General features: G+C 42.2%; 1 protein-coding gene across 1 annotated transcript in view; it reads left to right on the top strand.

Annotated features, from left to right (window-relative positions):
* LOC122797761 (DNA topoisomerase 1-like) overlaps positions 1-26,118 on the top strand; it is an 880,254-nt gene that overhangs the window by 449,641 nt on the left and 404,495 nt on the right. The window contains exon 8 of the mRNA XM_044066283.1: positions 6,334-7,190. Within this exon, the coding sequence (XP_043922218.1) occupies positions 6,334-7,190 (857 nt within the window). The remainder of the gene's footprint in view (positions 1-6,333; positions 7,191-26,118) is intronic.

Here is a 26,118-nt window from a genome sequence, read left to right on the forward strand (position 1 = left end):
TATAACAATGAACAAGTGAAAATAATGTAAGGATTAAACCTTGCATCCAGCGTGGAGTTAAAAACTCCAACTTAGAGTAGTATATACCACTCAAGTTAACCCCCTACCCTAAGCAGCAGTACCTCAGCTACCACCTTATCAATTTAATACTGGTTATATTTAACTTAAATTAACAGCTTTCAATTCAATTATCTAGCAAGGCAAGACTACACATTTGATAAAACAACATCATATAAACTAAAATAAACTTTTTTTTTTTAAAACTATTCATACTACTATATACATCTATGTAATATAATACACTTGTATTCAAATAGCATTCAAACAAACTTGATATTAGGAACCAAGAGGAGAGAGAGAAATAAAAGATGTGAAAGAGGAAGAGAGTGAAAGAAAGAGAGAAAAAAAAAAGGAAGGCATATTTACATATTAATTTATTCAAAGTATGTAAAAATAAGTTCTAACATTCATTTAAATCAAAAACGTTGGCTAATATGGTTCAGACATTACATATATTAAGATGCATCTATTTTCTGTCACGTAAATGCAGTCAACAGCTTCCAAAAAAAAACCTTGAATTGCTTGTATATGAGCATTTTACTCATACTCATTATTGTCAATAGAATAAAGTATTATATTTATAGAAATTGTTATAAATCATACTGCATAGTTATGCAAGTTCTCAGAAACACTTGTATTGTAAAAAAAAAAAACATCTGTATTTTGTATGTCTATACTACTGCTTTAAAATATATCACATGACATTTTCTTCCAGTATAGAGTTATAAAGTTATTTATGCTTGTCAATCAGATGAATTAAATGAGTTATAGTAATGTATGTGTTTGGAACATAAGTTTTCAACACAGATTAGTATGCAGCAGTCAAGTAGATTTTCAAAAACACTTGAATAAATGTTTCATTTTCTATGCCTTCTAAAATAAGACATTTACTTACTACAAGAAACTGCATCATTTAAAATCATTATAACTGACATATTTTATGAATTATAACATAGATATTTAAGTAATTATATAAAATAACTCACATTTAAATGTCAAAGAGTTCATTTTCCTTCACATAGTCGCATTTGCATCAGTTCTACTTCCTGGTAGAGTGTTCTTCCTGAATCTGTGCTGTGTCAGTGTGATATCTGGGTCAAAGGTCAGATTGACTGCTTTCAGCTTCTCTGTGAGAATTCTGAGAGTTGAAGTTTTTGAAACAGCTCATGGACACTGTGCATGGGTAGCCCACATCCCAGATTGTCTCCCTTAACATTTTGGCGGGAAACTTGTTAAAAACTAGTGACAAACATTCATTTAGCAGTGTAAATGCATCTAAACATGACAAAACCTTCGCAATGTATTTTACAGGTTATTACAGCCTCTATTTAAGTGAAATTAAGCCCAAAGTTATTAATAAGTAATAAAACTCAATATTTTTGTCCCAATATGTAAATCTTATTATTTACTGTGTCTATATGATCAAAAGCATTTCTATATATTAATATGAGAAAAAAAATAGAGAAAGAATAAAGAAAAGAAAAAGAGGGTAGAAAATAAGAGTGTAAAGCAGAAACAAAAAAAATGTAAGAGAAAGCTTTAAGAAGTATATACAATGGAATATTACTTACTGTTTATATTAATAGTTAAAAATAAAACATATTTACTATTATTTAGTTCTAATTATTATTAGTTAAAGCATGACAGATTATTTACAAACAAGCATAAGCAGTATAATCAAGAAAGTATAATTAGGAATAGCATTTGAAGAACATATAAACTTTTTACAAGGAATAAATATGTTATTATTCCATTTATCATATTTTCATTACTCTTCCCTCCCTGCCCTCCCCCACCCTTTACCCACTACATAATCTAAATAGAATGTCATTGTTTAAACAAAGAAAAGAAGAGAAGGAGGAAAAAAAAAAAAAAAGTATCAAATTACTGACCTTACTTCTCTTTTTTAGAAAGAGAAACAAATTGAATGATAACTTATTAGTTCCTCAGATATTTTGACTGGTTATGAAACAAAACATTTCTTTGCACACAGAGAATAACTTTGATTAAATCTTTTTCAGAACATTTGTGGCTTTCTGGAAATGCAGGAACTATATTTAAAAAGATTAATAATGAAGTAAAATGATGAGAGAAAAAAAGAAAAAAACATAGAACAAATCATTTGTTCTTTAGTCTCTTCTTCTTCTCTGAAGTCTTCCACGAAGTTTCAGTTGCCAGTCTCTTTAATGAAGGACTAGCCCATTCCATTTCCTCTATTTTATCCAAAATCTTATTTTTTTTGATCAACAGTAAAGCAGAGTCCAAGTCATCAAAGATTTTAGGACCATCAGGAAGGAAGATTTTTAGCTTGGCAGGAAACAGAAGGTATGTTTTAAACTGTGCTTTTTTAAGCTCCCTTATTAGTGGCAGAAAAACCTTTCTTTTAGGTATTACCAAGGAAGAATAGTCATTGTCAAAACGCACAGTTGTCTCAATCTTAACAGGAGCTTTAGCCCAAGCAGATTTAAGAACCATCTCTTTATCAAAAGATGATAGAAATCTAACTATAACTGATCTAGGATAGTTTTTGTTAGTTAGTATTAGCTATAGATCTGTGTGCTCTTTCGATACCAAAAGAGAATGCTTCTGGTAAGTCTAAAGTTTTAGGGAGCCATGTTGTTAAAAAAGAAGTAATATTGTTACCTTCAATATTTTCTGGCAGTCCAAAAATCCTAATGTTATTGCGCCTAGATCTATTTTCCAAGTCATCCAGCTTTGTTTGTAAATGTGTATTTTGTTTTAGCAGAAACTCAATGTTGATTTCCTCTTCTTGGATTCTATTTTCCATGTCATTCACAGCTTCTTCTATGCCTGTCATCTGGATCTTCTGTTGTTGCAGGTCTATATGTAACAAGTCTATTTGTTTTGTAGTTTTTTCTATGAAGGTATCAATTTTAGTATCCATTTTATCCATCTTAGCAGTAAGTTGCTGGATTATAGTTATCAGAGACTGAAGTTCTTTCTTGATGCTGGAGTCTTGAAAATTTGTCTTACTGGAACTCATTTCATACTGATAAACTGACAGGAAAATTTCCAATGTGATTTCTGACAAAAATATTGTTAAAATTTCCTTTCTTTTTTAGATATAGTTCAAGAACTATATAAAACAAACATATTTAGAAAGAAAATTACTTCAAAAATTAATTTTTTAAGTAATTAATTCCTGTCAGTGTAATGAAATTGGTGGAGCTGAAGAAATCTGCTGCTATCCTGTGTTCATCCTTGGGCACGCCCCCTATAGTAAACATATTGATACTGCTTTTTTAGTGAACATCTTCCCAGGTTGTAGTGAAAAGACTGTTCTGTGTAAAGTTCATTATTTGTGTAGGACTAGCTGCTTGTTTAACCTGTTCATTTTATTAGAAGTGAAATGTCAGATGTACTTCCTTTTAGTACAAGCGGACGGTAAGATATGAGAAGTAGAAGTAAAGTCTGAAAAGGAATCTGCTGATGAGGTGTTTTCTGTAAGACTCTATCGAGAAAGATGTTGCTTGAGGGATTAATTTCCCAAATCTGACTTTAGGGGACCTGGTTCAAGCACCAACTGTACATGTTGGGGTGGCATCTACAGCACTATGTGGACCGGATATAGTTCCTGACACTTAAGTGTTCTGAGAAAATCTTTCTACAGGAAGGCACTTTGCTTAGACAGGGAGCCATGGCAGTGGGCATTTAATTAAAAAATATGGCGAAGGATTTAATCCGGTGTGATGGAAAACGGTGAGAGTTCCCTAGTGTCAAATGCTATCCAACAGACGTGGAGATTGTTGGTCAGGGTCTGTAGGAAGTTTTTTTTTTTTTTTCTTTTCAATACATCTTGTACACTTTAATACTTTAAGTGGCTGGTTGTTCTTTTTATTTTTTTTTTTATTCCTCCCTAATTAGTTGATTCTGGTTTTGTGTTATAGTATGCTGCTGTACAGTGCAATTGCATGCCCTTATTGGTGCACCATGCTAAAATGAAGGGCAGGTTTTTCACTCTAAGGGGCTTAGGGAGTTCTTTAATATCTAACTTCCTTCTGGCACCTGTATGTACTGCACATCAGCATTATGCATAGAACATAATATCTCAGAACATGAGCGAAGTTCTAATTTCAGTCTGGGCCAGCATGGCCTAGATTAAACTAAGCAAGGATGAACCAGTGACATCTGTTAGGGGTCAGAATTCTCACAGTTTTTCTCCCCACCCAGTTCAGTTGAGAGTGCTAGCAGGTAAGTTAATGTCATTTCATCTTGCTGGATTTCTATCAAGAGGGAGTTTGCATACCATAGTCAGTGGCTTTGTAATTTAAAGCGAACCTCTACCTCCATGCAAGCAATCTTGCTATCCTAAAGAAAGCCTAGACCTGTGCACATTCACTACAGGTAAATAATTCTGTGGTTCTCCTATTTAATGTTAACATCAGCAATTTTGTCTGCAGATACTGTATCATGGAAAGAACTTTGTGCAAGTGGAGGCGGAGAGTCATTTTCCAGGGCTCATAATTTAGCTTGAGATGTTTCTAGTGACATTACTTGGCATTATTTTAACTCTCATATGCCTTTTCCCTGCTTCAGTACTTCTTGGTGTACTCTCTTTTTGCTTCCTTCCAAGTGAAATCTCTTGCAACTTAACCACAGTCTTCTCTCAAGTATGTTGAGGAGTGCACTCCTGCTTTGAGTATTAACAGTCTGTTTGATGTATGGTGCTGTTGACCTTCATACTTTTTTCTCTACAATGTTAACTTGGTTGTAGACCCTGTGACATTTATTTTAGGTGGTGATTTTACTGGTAACATACTTATGACCTCTTGGCTTTCATTGAAAATAATAAGTTATTGTTTTGTGGACTTTTCTTTGTTTCTGTTCTAGATGTATGTTTTATAAGTGCAGCGTTTTCTAATCATAGTGTTTTGCTTGATGCTTATGGTTCTGCTTGCTGTTTGACATAAATGCTTACTGTGAGGTGGAGCAGTTTATGCTGTAGTAAGCAGCTGAATGTCTATCCCTTTTCCTGTGGTGAGTTTGAACCGAACAGATGAGCAGCATTACCTAAGGCTTGTTGGAGTTTTTGTACCCTTTGTCACTAACATCTGACCATCACCAGTTCTCTCCCTGTCAACTGTCCCATTTATTTCTCATCCCCAGAGACCACCATTATTCAGACAACCATCAGAGATGGTTTGAATGTTTGTTTTCTCTCTTCCCAACCAACATGGACCTGTTGAGCTGTCAGGAAGGGATGTTCAATGGGCTAGTTGTGGGGGATGCCCGCTCACTTCCACAAGGGGCTTTCTGTCTAAGCAGTCCTGTCCATCCCATTGAATCACAAGCAGTCTTTTTTTCCATGATCTCCACCAGGGAAAATGCACTACCCAGAATGCCCCAAGTATGCACAATCCTCCCACCTACCTGCTCCAGGGAGAGGCAGGTATACAACATTATTTCAGACCCCCACTCTATTCTTTAATGCAAGAGCTGCTAATCAACCCCTAATCACTTGGTGTAGTCAAGGCTGTATCTCTGGAGCCATGCTGAAGTTTCACATTTGTCCTTTAGGCCATTTGAGTAATGACTGTTGTCTTTCAGCTTTTCCTGGTTAGGGGTCGTCACAGCAGAACTCTGGTCCGCTAATGATTGGCAGTAGATTTTTCCATGCCGAGTTGCCGGCCCTGATGCACAACCTTCAATGAAGATACGCCCATTCACGCATGTCTCCACACAGAAGAGACACTAGCTGAGAATCGAACAGGACGTCTTACTGTGAGGTGACAGTGCTACCGCAGCACCACCACCACAGTCTATATTGGGTAGAAATCATTCAAGAAGGATGTGCGCTGTAGTCTTCTTTTCAGATATTAAGACCTTCCGAGTTAAGTCGGTATTTAAAGCTCTGGAGTTTGATTGCAGTGTAAACTTCAATTTGATTTTGTTGGTCACTTAGAATTCAGGATCTTGCAGTAAAGAATAAAAAAAAAAAAAAACAAAGCAAAGTTGATTTTAGTAGTTTTTATAAATGCCTTTTCCCTGCTGTCCTAAGAAATTTTAATTTTTGTGATGAGACTCATATTTTTGGTTACGTATGTGTTGTCATCTTTATTGCTTCGTCATAAAGCATGACAGGAAGGTAAGATCTTAAGATCAGTGTTAGATTGTTAAAAATGCGTAAAGTACTTGAAATATCCTTTCTGAAGGCTTTGAATGCAGCTTTGCTTGTCTAAAATGAAAAAAGTTTATAGTAAAAGCGCATGCTTAATAGCATTAGTAGAAAAATGATATCCATTTTTTTTTCAGAGGAAAAATGATTGCAGTCAGAACTGGATAACAGAGGAAGGAAAAGCAGCAGAGAAATCAAAAGACAATGAATGTACTGAGAAGGTCAGTATTAGCAATACATCAGTTCCTACAGGGATGGAATGCTCTGCCAATGAAGCAGAGGAAGATGCAAAGAAACTAAAGGCGAACAGAGAAACTGATGTACTCACTCATGTTGAGGCAAATGGGACAAATACGTGCTCTGAGACTGAACCGAAGAAAGAGGAGACTGAGGACAATATTGTGGGAGAGAAGCATGCTGAGAAAAAAATTAAAAAGGAAGAGCATAAACAAAAACATGACAACTTTAAAGCAGATAATCTCAAAAAAGAAAAGTTAGATAAGGAGGAATCTGACAAGAGAAAAGAAAAACACAAGCACAGAAAAGCAGGTGAAAAGGAGTCCTTCCACTCAGAAAAAGATGACCTGAAAAAGAAACATGACAAGCAAAAAAAAAAGGAAAAAAGAGAGAGAGACCGAGAGTTATCAGAAATGTTAGGGGAAAAGGTTCACAGAGAGAAAAGAAAATATGCAGACGAAGGCTGTGATGAGGAAAAACATGCAAAGAAGGCACCAAAACATAAAGGAGAGAGAGAGGAGGAAGGTTTGCAGTTGAAAATTGAAGATGGCACAGAAAACGGAGAAAAAAAGATCAAACAAATAAAGGATATGTGCAGTGAAGACTCTAATCTCCCCATCAAGGAAGAAGAAAAGAAGAAACACAAAAGGAAGAGAGAAAAGGATGAAGAAAACACAGAATCCAGAAAGCGCAAACACAAGAAAACAGAGAGCCAAGCAGAAAAAGACAAAAAAGTGGAAGACAAAGCATGGAAATGGTGAGTTGGCTTCCTTTTTACAGATAGAAATGAGGAACTGGGCACTCAGAATGACTGCATAACAGTGACTGTGCACCATCATGGTGGGAGGTCATTGAAGGGAAATGGATGTTAGTATGATTGTTTCTTACGTGCATTAGTGTATACAGGTTGAGGTAGTGGTATGGCTATTTACTTTGAAGGACATAGAGGGTGGCTTTGTCTGAAGTATAGTAAAAGCTGCACATTGGTTCCAGCTTTAGAGGTTGGATTAGGTGCTCGCCTGCAGCGTGTATGGTACACACGTTATATACATTGTACAACTCACTTTGTCCTTCTGAGAGCAGCTTGTTTGGATGTTATCGAGTTATAGAAAATTACATAATTATCACTAGAGAACTGAACTACAAACATAGATCCTGGAATCAGTTGATCACATCTTGTTAATGGTGGCTTATTTACTTATTTTAATCTTGCAGAAAATCCTACTCTGTTAAACACCAGTTAATGGAAAGTTTGGCTGTAGAGTTTATAGGCTTGGATGGCTGCTTCCATTTTATGTACAATACTGGTCTCAATACTAAGAAATGTATAGTTATCCCCTTTGAGAAAAAACATGTACCCATGAATTACCACATAGGTGGCAGTACACAACACCGAAAGTGTGATAAGACACTTAGGGACACAGGTGGACAGTGGTCTCACCTTTGATAACCACATCGCCACAACAGGAAATCCTATGTGGCACACCTCATCTCTAAGGGCTTTTCATCCAGAAAAAAGGTCATTGTCCCACTGTACTCATCCCTCATTAGACCCACAATGCCCCATTTGGTATATACCTCTCAGGACATCTGCAACAACTGCAAAGGATGCAGAAATACCTCACTAAAAGAATCACAGGCCAAAAGTAGATGCCCTATGCTGATAGTCTAAAAAAAAAAAAAAAAAAAAAAAAAACTCCACCTGTACTCTGTCACATATAGTCTACTCAGAGGCATTCTGTACTTAACATACAAGGCCATGTCAAACCCAGAGCTGTTGGACATGCTACACTTAAAGAAATCCCAATCTCTCAGACTCACGCTCCAGGGATCTAAACCTTGTCATCACAGTGAACAAAACATGCTGGAGGGATAGGTTCCTGACCCAGAGACTCCCCGCACTCTCAAATAGACTTCCCATACATGTCTCCCATACATGTCAAAAAGAGCGCTTCTTTGGCCCTCTTCAAAAGGAACCTTGATTAGATGGGAGATAGGAAGTTCACCCTGGGGATCACGTCAGTCGCCCTGCTAGACAGAGGTCCAGGGAAGTAAATACTGTGGGAAGAAATAGCCAGGGAATTGTTATGGCTAGGCTTGTATAGGCCCTAGGGCCGATAGCCTAGTACCAACCTGTGACAAACCTGGAAGAAATGAAGGTGGTGCCCTGAGGACACTGAAAGAGATCTGAATTTAATAAGACTATTGCACTGCTGTGATCACTAGAAAATGCTGCTTGAATTTTAAAAGTCTCATAACTTTAAGTAAAAAGGCAATTAAAATAAATGTGCTTATATTCCCTAGAACTTTGAAATAACTAGAAGCAAAGTAGCTTATTTAACAACCTGAAAATAGGTTTGAAGACTAAATATTCCATTAAATGCAAGAAACAGGATAAAAAGGAGACAAACCTGAGAGGCAAAAATGAGGTTAGCAGTGAAAAGTAGGCAGGGCAGTGTTGTGGCAGGGAAGTGGATGTATACAAATTGTACTGAAAAGTGATGTCTTATAATCAAGAACAGCATGCCGATTATATTGGATCTCTCCCCAGGTATTTCAGGAAAGAAGGCAGAGACACTTAGTTGTCTGGGTTTACAAATCTGGTTAAATTTTAGGAGCTTTCCCTTAAGAGCTGGTATTAACCCTTTTACTATTTGGTACCAGATCATCTTTGATGAGAGTTCCAGAATATCATTTACAGGGAGGTTTTCCTCTAATTTATAGAAACACAATTACTTTCTTACTTCCGAATATCTTAGATCTGAAGTAGGGACTTCATTTGTCAGCAACCTGTGGGTCTTGGATCCGATATTGGATCCGAGCCGGCAACTTGTTTCATAGCTAATGGAGCCAAGCTCCTAGCTCCTCCCCTCACCCATAATCCCCTGCCAACCCTCCATGACCTCAGATCTAGTTTGCCGCGCTTGTGGATTCCTTGAGCTCTAGCGAAATTCAGTTAAGTCTGTTTTTCTTAGTCAACTTTTCTCAACTTTAAATTTAAAAAAAGTGTGTAAGAGTTAGGTTCCCTGTAATATTTATTTTTTTACTTAGTTTTCACTCCCTTCGCTGGTCATTAGTGAGTGTGTGTGTTTGTGTTTTTGGGGCATGTGTGTTTTTGTGGCACTCCTTTTTCTTTAAAGTATGGCTGAGGCCCCAAAAGCCATTTTTTCTAAATGTACCTAGTGTGGCCATAAGCTCTCCCCGGCTGATGGCCACACTTGGTGCGTTTGGTGCCTTGGGGTTGAACACCTCACCTCAGACTGTACCATTTGTGCAGCGTTCAACCCCAGGGCACTGAAAGAGCGGAGGTCGAAGCTGGTCCTGGTGGGACTTTTGCCCCCGGACTCTGCTCCGGCCTCCGCTGCTCCCGTGGCACTACCACAGGCTGTGGTCATTGCCACTCCTGCCCCACTTCCTTCGGCTGGGACTCAAACTCCCGCTAAAGCGCCGGAGGACAGGGAGGCTAGGAGGGAGAAACGGAGGGAGAAGTACCACAAACGGCGGGCCGAGGCCTCCGCTTCGGCCCCGCCAGCTAAGCGGGCTTCTCCCTCCACTGCTTGTAGGTCTCCTCCTCCTCGGCTCCGATCTCCTTGCTTCTCCCCAGGGCCCGAGGAGGAGGAGGCCGATCTCCATCAAGGTCATCGAGGCGGCATTCCAGGTCTGCCTCGGTGGCCTCGTCAAGATCAACTTTCAGCTTGTCAGAAGCAGACTTGGACCGGATGGTGCGAAGATTCATCCAGGCCCATCTGCAGATGGGAGTGCTCTCCCAGAGCTCGACACACTTTTTCGCTCCAATTGCTCCTTCTCCGACCCGCTACCCAGGTTTGGAGTGTTCGGAGCCGAGCAGCGTCGGAGCCGGGGGTGGGTCGGCGCTGACAGTACTTGGTACTTCGGATCTGACCCTGCCCTCGAGTCTGTCAGATCCGACCTCTCTGAGCCGTAGTCCGAGCTTCGGATCCGAGGGATTCAGTGTGCATTCAGCTCCGTCCAAGTCGGAACGCACTGGTCCTTCGGATCCGATGGTCTCGGCACCGGTTCTGATCCCTTCATCGGATCCGAGTGGGAACCGGCTCTTGGAGCCCAGGGAGAGCGGTTCCCCTTCTGCCTTCGATGTAGTGGAGAGGGCTCTGTCGAGAGCATCCGGACCCCCGGCCCTTGTCTCGGCTCCACCCTGCACTCCCTCTCTGCTGGGCCAGGCTTCCATCACCCGGCCTCAGGGACAGCCTGCTTCGATGTCGCAGGTTGTTCCATTGGAACAGGATGTTGCTGGCGAGACCTCCTCTGTCAACCCCCCCCCCCCCCGAGGAAGTGCCCCGCAAGCACAAGTGCAAGAGGAGGCACGTGGACTCCCCTGAGTCCTTAACTGAGGACACTGACTTGGATGAAGGGGAAGGCTCCCCAAGATCACCCCCTGAGGATGTATCCTTTGGAGACATCATGGAGATGCTGAGGATCAGAGGTGGGTGGTCTGCCCCCAAGGCTTCCTCCAACGAGTCCGTGTTTCTGGAGGCATTCGAAGCAGGCCCGTCTACCTCTTGGGTGTCCCCTCCGGCCGACCTCTTGGTGGCCCTTATTACCAGCAGGGTGTGGAAGGACCCGGACACTGTGGAACCAATACCCAAACGTCCAGACAGGATATTAAGCCCCCCCACAGACCGGTCACACTGGAGCAAAGGTCCCCCCGTAGATGCCATGTTGACGGCGGCAGCCACGAAGAGGGAACTAGCTCAGGAGAGCCCCTCAGTCCATCCACCGAGCAAGGAGTCCCGCTCGATGGACCGCTTAGGGAAGTGAGTTTTTAGTTCAGCGACCTTTTCGGTAAGGTCTCTGAACTATATGGCACATGTCATCAGGATGCAGCGGGATCTTACCAAAGAATACGCTGCCTCCCCCCCCCTGAGTTCATGTTGGCCGAGGACAAACAATTGTACTCCACCCGAATGGCCACTCTGAGATCCATTTCTAATACCTCTATGCGGCTATTGTCCCACGCCACCAAGGGAGCCACTAGAGCTAGCGGAGCAGGCCTAGTCATGAGACGTCAGGCCTGGCTCCGTCATTGTGACTTTGCGGAGCCCTTTAAAGCGTCCTTTGTGAACGCACCTTTCAATGGTTTTACTCTGTTTGGCAAAACGGTTCGCGAGACACTTGTCCAAAGCGAGAAGGATGGGAAGATGTCTTCTGCTGTCAGAGTCCTCTTCTCTGCTCCCCAGCGGTCCTTTTCGAAGAACCAAAAGGGTCAGAAGAAGATGTGGTTCTGGAAATCGCAACATTCCCAACCTGCTCTGGACAACCAGTCCTTCCGTGGCAGAGGACGACAGGGAGGGCGCCGCCCCAGGGGCAGAGGGGCTCCAAGGAACTTTTGGGTCCAGAGAACCTTTCTCTGACTGGCCCACGCAGCAGCCCTGAAGGGTTGCCTGACTGCTCCGCTCTGGAGGCAGTCGGGGAGGCGCTTCTCTGAGCACCTAGTGGCATGGGAGTCCATCACGACAGACCGCTGGGTGCTTCGAATTATATCCAGAGGATACAAAATCCCATTACTTCATGTCCCCAAATTCAAGAACCTCCCCGATGTACCACCCGATCAGAGGGAGGCTGCAGCCGCAGAGATTCAGCAGCTGCTAAGAAAAAGAGCCATCCAGCCCGTCCCCCAAGACCAGCTCGGATTAGGGTTCTACTCCAGGTTCTTTTTGGTGCCAAAAAAGACGGGGGGCTTGAGACCAATTCTAGACCTGTCCCGTTTGAACCTGTCTGTAACCAAGGAAAAATTCCGAATGGTCAATCTTCAATCTATTCTTCCCCTTCTAAGGGAGAATGATTGGATGTGCTCTATAGACCTCAAGGATGCATACTACCACATTCTAATGGACAGACGATCCAGGAGGTTCCTCCGCTTCCAGCTGGGAGACTGTCACTACCAGTTCAGGGTCCTTCCCTTTGGTCTCACCACAGCCCCCAGGGTGTTCACCAAGGTATTAGCAGTGATTGCGGCCCACCTGGGACTCCAGGGAATGCAGGTCTTCCCGTACCTGGACGACTGGCTCCTGACGGCCCCAACAAGGCATCTACTTTGCTCAGCCAGAGATTTCTTTCTCCGCCTAGCCCCACAGTTGGGCATCACCATCAATGCCGACAAATCCTTTCTGGCCCCGACACAAGTCATAGAGTTCATAGGAGCCAGAATAGACACCAGAGATCTACGAGCCTTCCTGATGTCGGAACGACTGTGGAATTTGCAACTCCATGTGCGAGCCATCCTCCAATCAGAGACCCCACCGGTGGAATTGGTCCTGAGGGCGCTGGGCTCCATGGCGGCGATAACGCTCCTTCCATGCGCCCGCCTGAACATGCGGGTACTGCAGTGGACCATTCTAGTACAATGGTCCTTTCTGTCCTTTCCTCTCCATCACCTCATTGCTATCAGCAAGGCTTGCAGGAGGGCTCTACTATGGTGGCTCCATGCTTCAGACCTCCATATGGGCCGACCCTTCTGCACCTCTCCCCCTCTGGCCACGGTGACCACGGACGCCTCCCGCCTCGGGTGGGGGGGGCATTATTCAGGCAGGACCGTCCAAGGCACGTGGAACGATAGAGACCTCCCTGCATATCAACGTTCTGGAGATGAGAGCGGTGCTGTATGTGTTGCAAGCACTTCAGAATCTCCTCCCCGTAGGAACGATTGCAGTCCAGTCAGGCAACATGTCGGTTGTCTGGTACATCAACAAACAGGGGGGAACCAGGTCTTACCCTCTATGCCGTGAAGCCATGAGAGCATGGGAATGGGCAATTTCCACCAACCGCTTTCTGATTGCAACGCACATTCCGGGGCGGGCCAACATCCTAGCGGACAAACTCAGCCACACCCTTCTTACCCCGTACGAGTGGTCTCTCAACCCACTAGTAGCGAAGCAGATATTCGCAATATGGGGGCAACCCTGCTGCGATCTTTCTGCCTCTCCATCAAACACCAAATGCGGCAATTTCTTCGCTCTGCTTCCCCCTCCGGGGGAAACCCCAAGAGACGCTCTGGTGCATGCTTGGCCACCTGGTCTACTTTATGCCTATCCTCCTCTACCCCTCATGCTGCAGCTCTTACAGAAAGCCTCGCGGTTGGGGAGCAAGATGATCCTCATTGCCCCATTCTGGCCTCGCAAATTTGGTTCCCTTACCTGTGGTCTCACCTAGTGAATCCCCCTTGGATTCTGGATCCCAGTCCGGATCAATCTCCCATCCATCGGACTTACCGACCCCAAATCTGGACAATTTGAAGCTGATGGCTTGGTTGGTCCAGTTCCACTCCTAGTTAGGACTCCCGGTATCTCTTCACCAGTCAAAGCCATCCTTGTGGCAGCGCATAAGCCCTCCACCAGGAAAGTGTACCGCAGTAAATGGAAACGTTTCTCGGTCTGGGTGGACCATCATAATCTAGATCCCTGTACGGCTCCTCTTCCATCCATATTAGACTTCTAACCGAACTTTTTCAGAAAGGCGCTAGTTGCTCAACTGTCAGTGCAATTGGCTGCCATCTCCCATTATCATGTGGGACATGACACAGGGCCCTTGATGTCGGCCAAATTGTGTAAAACCTTTTTCAAGGGCACCTTTTTGCTTAGACCCCCTATAAAAGGAGCCGTACCACCTTGGGATCTTTCAATAGTTCTTCAAGCCTTGACTGCTCCACCTTTTGAACCTGCTGCTTCAGTAGATCTCAAATTCTTGTCCTGGAAAACAGCATTCCTTGTAGCCATTACTTCAGCGAAAAGAGTTTCGGAGCTTCAAGCTCTTTCTGTGAAACCTCCTTATTTGATCTTTCACCCGGACAGAGTGTACCTCAGGACCAATCCCTCCTTCCTTCCCAAAATAGCATCAGAAACCAATATAAATCAATCCATAAATTTACCGGTCTTCTTTCCTTAATATCAGAATAAAGGATAGTACAAGCTGCACTCATTAGATGTTCATAGGCAGCTACGTTTTTATACTCGTAGAACAGCCAGTCACAGGCAATCTGACCAGCTGTTCATTTCCTTTGCCAAATTTAATTTGGGGAAAGCAATATCAAAAATCTCTCTGTCACGCTGGATTTCCCAATGTATCCCGTTAGCATACCAAGCTTCAGGGAGACCCGCATCTGAAGGAGTTCATGCACATTCCACTCGTTCCATCTCTGCTTCTGCGGCCTTCGAATCTAGAGTTCCATTGGATGATACTTGTTCGGCAGCCACTTGGGCCTCATCTCGTACCTTCGTTAACCACTACAAACTGGACGTGATTTCTAGAGGGAAAGCATCCTTTGGCTCTGCGGTGCTCCGCAGTATCCTTCCATGATGGCCACCCAAGATTCAGGTAGCTGGGGACTCTGTCCCACAGGTTGCTGACAAATGAAGTCCCTACTTCAGATTAAGAAGTTATGTACTCACCATAATGTTCCATCTGAGTAGGTAGCTTCATTTATCTGCAACCATCCCCCCCTCCTTCCCCTTGGCCTTCAGTGGATCTATGTGAGTTGGAATACCCTTTTTGGGTACATATTGAGGGGCAAACTTGATCTGAGGTCATGGAGGGTTGGCAGGGGATTATGGGTGAGGGGAGGAGCTAGGAGCTCGGATCCATTAGCTATGAAACAAGTTGCAGGCTCGGATCCAATATCAGATCAAAGACCCACAGGTTGCAGACAAATGAAGATACCTACTCAGATGGAACGTTATGGTGAGTACATAACTTCTTATTTTGTTATTCTAGTACTACAGTAAAAGTAGCATATTAGAATTGCATTTAAAATAAATAAAAAAAAAAAAAAAAAAAAAAAGCCCTGTAATGAATTCAGAGCTAAAATGCAGGGTTAGCCACCTGGCAGTGTAAATCTTAGCTCTAGATTGTCACTTTTGAAGTGACCCCCCTAAACCCATGTGCAAAAATGGGGAAAAGGGGTTATGGATGGATGTAATGCAGCTTAACATGCAATTACTTTTCTCTCTCGAATTATTATAGTTCATGGTTAATCCATGTTGGCTTATTTGTAAGGTAAGAACTGGCATTGATTATTCAAAGCATTGACATCTGTTGCATATGAGCAATCTACCATCTTCTGGTGGGAGATAATGTGATCTGCAAGGATGGATTTCTGTTGCAGAATAAGATAAAATATTAAAAAGTATTGGAGGGGTGCCAAACTTATAGGCAGTGTTAACTGTATATGCTGCACATTAGGAGCTTCCCCCTCACCAAGAATGAAGGATGAACTGGGGAGGGAGGAATGAATGCAAGCATCAGATGCTGGCTGTAGCAGACAAGATTAATGATCGCAGTCAAGTTTCAGAGGTGTTCTCAATCAGAAAGTGTTTTGTGGAAGGGTAGGAAGAAATAAGCTGTAAAAGAAAGCAATTTGATCCTTTCATGGCCTGACCATATTTTAACCAAGGCAATATGTGTTTGTGCATCTGTCCAGCCAAAACTAGTTGAAGTACAATGATGTAAGTTATTTTCTTGGTACAAAAATTCAGGTGTTCTTAGTCAAAACCCTTCTGGGGGAACAGGCTGTGTGAAAGTAGCTGTTAATTTAACTTGATCATATTTTAGCAGCTACCATTATGTCTTTGGGTTGGTGCGTGTTTATGCATTGTGTAATTATTATAAATAAGATGAATTATTTTCCCTTATGAGCAAATGAGATGTACCCAGTCAGAAAGTGTCGGACTTTGGTGGATAAAGTCTGAGTGAAAGCAAGTGATAGCAATTGGCTTGTCAAAGCAGCATATAGGTATCTATGAAACAAGCAGAAACCTACATTACAGTGTCCAGAATTTCTTTTGAGCATGAGGGAAACATAAGGTGTAGTCGGTGTGAAAGTGGTACATTTTGAGGTGGCAAGAATGTGTATGAGTAGACAACTGATCATTGGAGTGGCTTGTTCAGAGACAGTGTGACTGTTGATCTGGAGACAAATGTGTATAAAGAAAGCAAGTTCTTTACACGCAGTTTATCTGACTTAACACAGTCTGAGAAAACATGAATTATAATGTGTATATTCTGATAGAAATTTGACGTTTGAAGTAGAAATTATAACATTTTCCTTGTGGTTCCTGGTTTGATTGTGGGCACAGCCCATATTTTAGGTTTCAAACTACTTTTCACAGAATAAGTGATCTGATGTTTATATATATATATATTACTAGTTACAAGCTAACAAAACTTTTTTGCTAATGTTGAGGCAGGAAAGCATGCTGAATTGACATCCAGAAGTGCAAGATGTAGCCTTTCCCTTACTTTTTGCACCTGCAAATACAACCTTAATGCAATTTGCAACTAAATATCCAGTTCAGCTGTCTTAAGAAATTTGATCGGGAACATTAGATAGTTCCAGACGCACCTTTTTACTAATAGAACCAGTAGGCCTACGTAGGCATTACCGTATTAGGCTGCCAAGCTTGTTACATATTTTTAAGGGTAGCATTTCGGCTCCAAAACTCAGACCGAAGCACAAAAGGAGGGGGGGAGTATCTATATTCATCAAAGATACCTACACCTCCAGGTTAGTGGCACTGCACGAAGCATCGGAAACCATCCATATGCAACTAACAGCAGGCAAAACTACCTTTCAGTTTGTAGCCTGCTACAGAACACCCTCCCTATTACAGGAACCCCACTTGGCATTCCTGAGAACACTGGAGAATATGAAGGTATCTCCAAACACTATGTTATTCGGTGACTTCAACTACCCAAACATTGACTGGGAAAACTACTCAAGCCCAAACACCCTCGCCCAACGGTTCCTTGAATTTATAAACTCTAATGCAATGGAACAACTGGTCACCACTCCCACAAGAGGGAACAACATATTGGACCTGGTCATCCCCAACATGGGGACACTGTTCCACACCAGAGGTAAACCCCTCATTGGTAAGATCAGACCATAAACAAATTTCCCTGGACATCCATATCCCGTCCCCATGCCCAGCCAAGGAAATCACTGTAAAGAATTTCTCAAAAGCCAACTTTGCACTTCTCAAGACTGAGGTGGAATCCTTCAAAGCCCCTGGGCCAGAGGATAATACAGCCCAATCCACAGAATCCTTTACAGATGCATTCTATGAGCACTTGCAGGAATGCATGGATCGTGCTATCCCAAATAAAACAGAGACTCACTCCTCCAAAAACAGGAGACTGGTCTGGTGGACCCCGGCCATAAATAAGCTATACAACAGAAGGCGGAAGCTACTACATGACAGAGCAAAATCCCAAAAAGGGAAGGCATCTCTGATCAGTATTAGCAAGAACCTTTGATCCCTCATAAAATCATCCAAGGCCAGTTTCGAAAGAAAAATTGCCCTAGACACTAAAGATAATCACAAGGCCGCCTTTAGTTATGTCAGGAACATGGGCGGAAACTCCCAGATATGCTCTGAATTGTTGCATAACGGTACAAAATATATCGAACCTACAGACATAGCCAACATCCTGGCAGACAGGTTCAGTGCAACCCCCCCCCCCCCCAAAGGAGCAAATGCCTATCCCAACTGAATGTAACAACCTCCCTGCCATCACAGATGCACAGGTGAAAGCTGCCCTCTCCAAAGCGGAAAAAACAGCATCTATGGGACGGATGGTGTCCCAGGCTGTGTAACACGAACTCCAAGAAGAACTGAACCCTCACATTAAGTCACTGTTCATACTTAGCATTACTACAGGATATGTACCCAAAGAATGGCGTACAGCTACAGTGGTCCCACTCCACAAAGGTGGTGCCACAACGGACCCCGGAAACTATCGCACCATAAGCCTGACTAGTCTGGTCTGTAAAGCTATGGAGCGTATTATCATGGAACTCATACACAAAGACATTGGGATCCTCCAGACTGGACCCTACCCAATTCTGCTTTAAGGGCAGATCTTGCCTCTTAAACCTAGTTGATTTCTTTGAAACAGTTACCAAAGCCATAGATGAGGGCAAGGTAGTCCACACAGCCTACCTGGATCTCGTAAAAGCCTTCGACACAATACCCCACTTGGGCATCATAAATAAGCTTACCAGCTTAAATATAAACCCCTATATCACAAGATGGGTTGCAAACTGGCTCAGAGATAGAACCCACATGGTCAGAATCGCAGGTGCCATGTTCGAATCCAAACCAGTTACAAGTGGCATCCCACAGGGCTCAGTTCTGGGACCTCTCTTTTTTGGCATATACTTCTCTGAGGTTCAGGCTAACACGGGGGGATTATGGCTGACAAAGTTCGTAGATGACTGCAAACTGGGGGCCATAATCGAATCTCCAGCTGACACAAGCATCCTCCAAAAGGGTCTCACAGAGACGGATGCTTGGTGCCAGAGCCACGGCCTCAAGCTAAATGCTAAAAAGTGCATAGTCATCCCCTTTGGGAAAAACAAGGTGCCCACAAATTACCACACAGGTGGTAATCCATTAAGTGCAGAAGTAATTGGAGATTTGGGGACCAACGTAGATAGTAATCTCTCCTTTGATAATCACATTGCCAAAGTGGTTAGAAAGACATTCTATATAGCCCACCTTATCACTAAAGGGTTCGCATCTAGATCGAGAGGTCATTGTGCCCCTCTACTTGTCACTCATCAGACCCATAATTGAATACAATGCCCCTTTTGGGATGTACCTTACCCGACACCTGCAGCAACTGGAGAGACCCCAAAAGTACCTCACCAAGAGGATCATGGGCTACAAACAGATGTCCTATGTAGCTCGACTAAAGAAACTCAAGCTCTACTCAGTTGCTTACCGACTACTCAGAGGCGATCTATGCCTGATGTACAAAGCCATGTCAAACCCAGAATTAATGGACATGTGCCACCTCAAAAAATCCAAGTCCCTTAAAGCTATACGCTCCAGGGACCTAAACCTCGGCACAAAAATAAGACATGCTGGAGGGACAGATTCATTTCCCAGAGGCCCCCCCCTTTACTCTGGAATAGAATCCCAATTCATGTTAGACATAGCCCCTCACTGACCATCTTCAAGCGAAATCTGGACGCGTGGATGGGAAATCACAAATTCACCCCTAGGATCTCTTCTGTGTCCCTGCTAGACAGAGGCACAGTAAACTAATCTTAAAAGGGTACCTACTGTGACCTACTCTACAGAGGGTACAGTAGGCTAATCTAATAGGGAAGCGGAAGCCAAATACACTCTGGCTAGGCTTATAAATGCCCTAGGGCAGATAGCCTAGTATCTACCTATGAACCTATAAGATGACTTATTTTCATTATGGGGAATGCAGTGAGGCCAAGAATGTAGCTGGCATTTCATCAGGCGTGATAGAACTGAGACACTGGATGCTCTTGATTGTAGATAATATACAAGCAGTGAAAATGTTCTTACTACTGTTTACCTTGTACAGGTCAGGCATATTTTTATTAACCAGTAGAGAAGTTACAGATGATTAATAGAGTTGAGGGAAAGAGCGTGAGAGTTAAGTGGGGTAAGCTGATTTTCTCCATAGAATAAAATGGTTTGGGGTTATCTGATTTGATTTATATCTTCACAGTGAAGACTCTTAAAGGGGAGAAGGATTGATTGAAGTTGGGGTTGTGATAGACCATTGTCCTTAAGAACAGCAGTAGCCATACAGAATATCATATTCATAAAGTAACAAAGAATTCTAAGCCATAAGGTAACAGGAATGCAGAGAAGATTTTAACAATAGGGATGTATGCAAGTAGGGGTATAGATGACAGGAAAGAGGGTTGGAATTTATTGGAAAAAATTTAAAAAAGATACCAAGGTATTACAAGTAAACAACACAAGATAAGGTAAAGTGGATTAAGCCTAAGCAATTGCAGGTTAGAGACTACCTTATTTATCCAGTATTAAGAAGACTAAAGGTAAAGTGAAAGGGACAGGGGAGTGGCAGGAGAAAAAAAACAGATATGATGCAGTTGTTAGGTTTAGAACAGAAGCTCCTTTTAAAAAGGGTATAATTAGTACAGGGTAGGAAATATTGTATGATCACCAAGAATAAATTAGAGAAGGATAGAAAAAATTGAGAGAATGAAAAGGAAATTTAGAACTGGGTAATGGAAGAAACTTGTATGGTTCATTCTTTAGTGTAAACAAACTCCAAAGGTTTAGGAATTTTGCATGAAAATATTTGTTTAGGTATTTCATACTCAGAGCATATGTCAGAGGATTGTTCCTCAGTAGACAAATGCTGGAGGTATAATGGGGGATGAGTGTTTTTTTTTTTTTTTTTGGAATAGGAGTTGACTGATTTTAAAAAATTCCCTTCAGACTGCTTTGACAAATGTTGGGGGAGCAAATGGTTGCAACTAAAGAAATTATTTTGAGCTAGGAATCTGAATTGCCTAGACATAGTAAAACCTTCTTATGTTTAATGCTGTTGGCTGACACACAGCAATTACTAGCAAATGGAAGTCAAAATATATTTCCAACAGAAAGGTAGCTCTGGATATTACAAGCAAGCTAAGAGAACTGGAGGTGGGATATATAGAAAAGGGAAGGAACAAATTTCATATAAATGAAATATGTGGAAGCAATACATGCAGGATAATGTTCAGGAGGTGGAGTGCAGTTTACATGAAGGCAGAAGTTGAGCAATTGTAATGTTGGAATAGATTAAAACTGTTGAAAGGAAAACCTACTGCATGACAATAACAATGGAGATTGTTACTTTGTTAGTGTATGTGAACTCAAGTTACAGCTTAAAATTTACTTTAATAAAGATATTTAAGGGAAAGCTTATAGTAGCAGAAATCCCAGTGGGGATTCCATATGGAGAAGTGGAATGGTTCTTTAAAAGTTTCCATCCTCCAACTTTGATTAACAGAGGACTTGGACTGCACAGTAGGAGGAGGATGATAGGAGCACTGTTATCCTGAGTGTGGACCTGTACCATCCACAGCCAAGAATAGGTTTCAAATGGAATACCCACCACCCGTCTTTGGCTTAGCTCCTCAGACCCCTTTCTCAACACTCATGGGGTTTCAGTACTGACTGTCCACATTAACTGCTCATTGAATCAAAGCTTACCTATAAGCACATTCCAGGGAAGGCTGGTAATATTTTGACCCCACAGCCTCCTGTCTTGGCACAAGGTAGTAAACTGCCACCGCCTTATATTACCATTTATGACAATAAGCCAAGTTATAAATGCAAATGGTAGTGTGCAACCTAGCATTATGACAGTTACTTCCTGACATTTATTTATTTATTTGCAGTTGGTTTACCAGGATAGTCCATTGGGCCAAACGAACCCGTTTTCAATGGCGTCCTGGGGAGAAAGGCTCCGATACAGACAAAAATTTAGGTACATACAAAAGCTACAATAATAATTATACAGAGAAGAGATAAAACATTAAAACATTTAGGCTCAAAATTCAAGAAACATTCAAAAAATAATACAATCTGATGAGGAATTATGTCAAGTAAATAAGTTGAAAACAGTAATGAGATATGCATTCAGAGAAGTTGTTCAGGAGGAAACACAAATTACATTATAAAATAAATATTCTGAGGGAGCATAAGCTTTAATAGGTAGAGTTATGTGTCATAAGTGTGAGGGGAGGATGGAATATCATAGATCTATGAGGGGAGGGGGAGGGAGCAAGAACAATCCCATTGGGACCTTAGATATATATGAAGAGAGTTTTTGAACATGAACTGGTTAGTGGTGGTACGAATGGATGGAGGAAGTGAGTTCCAGAGACGGGCAAGGTTAAAAGATAGTGTTTGCCTGGGGGATGACATGGTTTGTGTACTTCTAATAGATTTTGATTGTTAGACCTTAGGACTCTATTTGGTAGGTGCATTTTGAAGGCAGAAGACAGGGAGGGACAAAGAGAAGGGCTGAGAATGAGCTTGTGAGCGAAAGTCAGCTGTATATATGAGTTGATTTGGTAATTCATGCCAATTTAATTTTTGAAGAGAACAACAACAGTGGGTGGTGGACATGTGGCTGTTGGCAAATTTGGCTATTTTTGTTATAGCAAGAGGAAAGCTGTTTTTTGAGGGAGGTCTGAAGATTAGTCAGTAATGGGGCCCCATAGAGAAGGGAGGGGATGAGAAAAGAGGAAGCAAGTGTAATTTTGGAGGAGCTTGTAAGGTATTGGTTGTGACGGTAGAGCATACCTAGTTTTTGATGTTTTTTTTTGATATTTAGTAGTAGATGGGAATTGTAACTAAGCCGATTGTCAATTTGTACACCTAGTAGCTTAGTTTCAGACACTAGTTCTGGGGGTGAGTTATTTAGGCTGGTAATTGAGAAGGAGTTAGTATTGAAGGAGGTGGATTTGGAAGGGGTGAATACCATAAGTTTTGTTTTGGAGGCATTGAGTGCTAAATGGTTTATTTTCATCCAATGTTCAGTTATTGAAAAGGCTTCCTGAGTAAGTTTTTGGAGCAGTGAGGAGGAGGTGGCAGAGCAGATAATGGTGGAATCATCTGCATATTGGATGATGTTTGCAAATGGGATGGATTTATGAAAGTCATTGACAAATATATTGAAGAGGAGGGGGCCAAGAAATAGATCCTTGGGGAACTCCAGTTGGGGTACTAAGGAATGGGGAAGTGGCCTTTTTCCATATTACTGCTTGGTGTCTGTTTGATAGATAGCTAGAGAACCAATTTATGGAAGAGGGAGAGAGGTTAAGTTTTGACAGTTTAGTTAAGAGCAGATTGTGTGAGATGGTGTCGAAGGCCTTGGATAGGTCAAGAAGTAGGGTAGAGACAATGTGGCCAGAATCACGTGCTATGTTGACAGTCTCAAGAAAAGATGAGGGCAGTCATAGTACTGTGATTTGGCCTGAATCCGTGTTGTGTAGGGGTTAGCAGGTTGTTATCTAAGAGATGTGGCAAGAGTTGAAGGTGAATACACTTTTCCAGAAGTTTAGAAATGGGGGACAGAATAGCAATAGGACAAAAGTTATTGACGTTGCAATTGTTGCCTCCTTTATGCAGGGGGATGATGAATGCTTGCTTCCACAGTTGGGGCACAGTGCATTCATGGATGGAGCGGTTGATTAGAATGCTAATGGGATAGGCAATGGCATCTGCGGCTATATGTAGGAAATAAGAGGGAATGTTGTCAGGGGCATTAGTACATGGCTTTAGTTTCTGAAGGAGTTTCTTAATAGTGGTAGTGGGTATAGGTTTTAATGAGAATATAGAGGGATGTAGAGAGGGAGAATTTGAGGAGGGTTCAGGTGGTGGGGCAGTAGGAGTAGTGGAAAAGGTGGAAGATAGGCAGTGTGAAGTAGAAATGGGGATAGGGTTGATTATGGTAGGAGGAGGGGGTGTGGCAGATGGTGAGGGGGAGCATGTGAAGGAGGAGGTGAGTTTGCTAATAGTCGATAAAAAAGGAGTTGAACTGAATAGCTAAGTCCAAGTCTGGGATGTTTGGGTCTGGGGTTGGGGTGTGTGGTTTGCTGGGGTTAAGGAGGGTGGAGATCCCCTTCCAGAATCTTTGGGGGTTAGTTTTATTATTGTTTTGGAGTGTGAAGAAGTATGTTTGTCTATCAGAGATTATTTGCTTTTTTACTTTATTTCGAAGGGTTTTATACGCAATATGTTTATCTGGTGTCTTATTTCTCAGAGTTCCCAGGCTTTGTCTCTAAGACGCATAGTTGAAAGTGTGGTTTTGGTTAGCCAGGGGGCTGAATTTGTTTTTATTCTTTTTGTTCTTAGAGGGGCTTGGGAATCAAGTATTCCTAGGAATGTAGAGTTAAAGTGGGCAACTGCTTCTTCTAGGGGCAGTGTCTTCAGATTGTTCCAATTAATTGCTTTCAGGGAATCTATGAAGATTGAAGGGTTAAAGCTTTTGTCATTGCGGGTAGTGATGTAGTTGTGGGTACGGTTAGAGATGCAGGGGAGTCGGTGGGTGAAAGTGGGCAGATGATCACTAAGAGGGTCGGGAAGGGTACCGCTACCTGAAAAATAGTGGGGGTGTGACACTAGAATCCAGTCAAGGATGGTGCCACTTGAGGGGTCTTTAGATGGGTGAGTTATGGTGTTGATTAGCTGGGAAAAGTTATATAGATTGATGTTAAGAGGGTTGGTTGGAGACTGGACGGAGGCCCAGTTAATATTTACATCTCCTAAGATTATGGTTTCATTGCTAATATTGTCAGAGAGCCAAGAGAGGATATTTTCAAGTGTTGAAATATTGTCCCCTGGGGGAATGTAGAGGGATGCTAGACATATGTGTTTATGCTTATTAACTTGTAGGAGAGAGAGGAGTATTTCAGCATTATTAAATGTGGGGGTAGGTTTGTCATATGGGGTAACTAGCAAGGAAGAGGAGTAAAGGAGAGCAACTCCACCGCCTTTCTTCGGTCCTGTCTTTTCTAATGATTGAATAGCTGGGTGGAGTTATTTCAGAGTCTTTTATGGAGGGCTTTAACCATGTTTCTGAAATAGATAGTATGTCAGGTTTGTTATGCCTGAGCCATGCATGGAGGGTAGGGACTTTATTCACTATACTTTGTGAGTTTAGAGAATTAAAGAATATAGGCTTGTGTGAGGAGGAAGAGGAGGAGGGGCCGGGGTTGGGATGGATATCACCAGATAAAAGACAGGTAATGAGATGGAAGATTGGGTTCAAAAGATAGTTGATTAGAGTAAGAAAACGGTTTGGGTCTGCTGAGATGGTCAAGGGGTGTTTATTTGCTATGAGGATAGAGTTTTTCTGAGAGGTGAAAACTTTGAAAGAGGAGGTGAGGAGTTGTGTTATTGGGTAAAGATGGGGGAGATATGTGAGAGTGCGATTGTGAGAGTGGGGAATTCAGATGGTTGGTTGTGTGATAAAGTTGTGAATGGTAAGTATGAGGTTGGGTGAGGTGATAAAGATATGATAGTTTAAGAGAAAGTGATAGAAGAAAAAGGATGGAAGAAGGGTTTAGAGGCATGTTGAAAAGGTTGCTTAGTATTAAGTGTTGTAGTTGTCTAATATGTATTATAAGTTTATTGTGCAGGGGGATGAGAAATGTTTAGCCAAGGTTGAGTAGAATAAAGGGTAGTGGGAGAAGAGCTGGATGTAATTAAGGTAGGTAAGTGAGTGAGAGTTTTAGAAGTGAGATGATGTAGTTAAGGAAGGTAAGTGAGTGTTATAGAAGTGAGATGTATCGATATGTATTAGCTGTGGGTGTGGTTGCAAATTAGATAATAGGCTGTTGGGGGTGTGTCTATGGTGTTGATGGTTGATTGGTGTTGGGAGGAAGTGGGTGTTGAAACAAGAGGAATATAGCTAGACGCACTGGGGGCGTGAGTGAGCCTGAAGGGCGGAGAGGACCGAGAGTCAATCAGTGGAGCATAGGATACAGGAGAGTAAGTAGGTTCCTGTATTTAAGAGGTAGAGGGGGCAAAGGTGTGGATGAATGGGTGAGGAGTGTGAACAAAAGAGGAAAGCAGAAAATGAGTGAGGAAACAAGTACTGTATAGTAGGGAGGGGATGCCCTCTAGTGGCCTAGTGGAACATGATAGATTAAAGTGTGCAACTCTTAACATTATGGATGGTATCTAAAGATCATCATCTGCATTTATTCTGGGTATTTTACTGCTTTGTCAACTTTTATTTGCCGCTGTCAGTAGTGTAGTAAGCTATTGGGAGTTGGCAAATGCCAAAATGCTGTTTAATTTGTCATTGTAGGCAAGGTCATTCTACTATGCCATTCATGTTCATTGCTAAGCTCTGTTTGAAGG

This window comes from Protopterus annectens, chromosome 3.part1 (genome assembly GCF_019279795.1).
Source record: "Protopterus annectens isolate FY-2018-M chromosome 3.part1, PAN1.0, whole genome shotgun sequence".
NCBI lineage: Eukaryota > Metazoa > Chordata > Ceratodontiformes > Protopteridae > Protopterus > Protopterus annectens.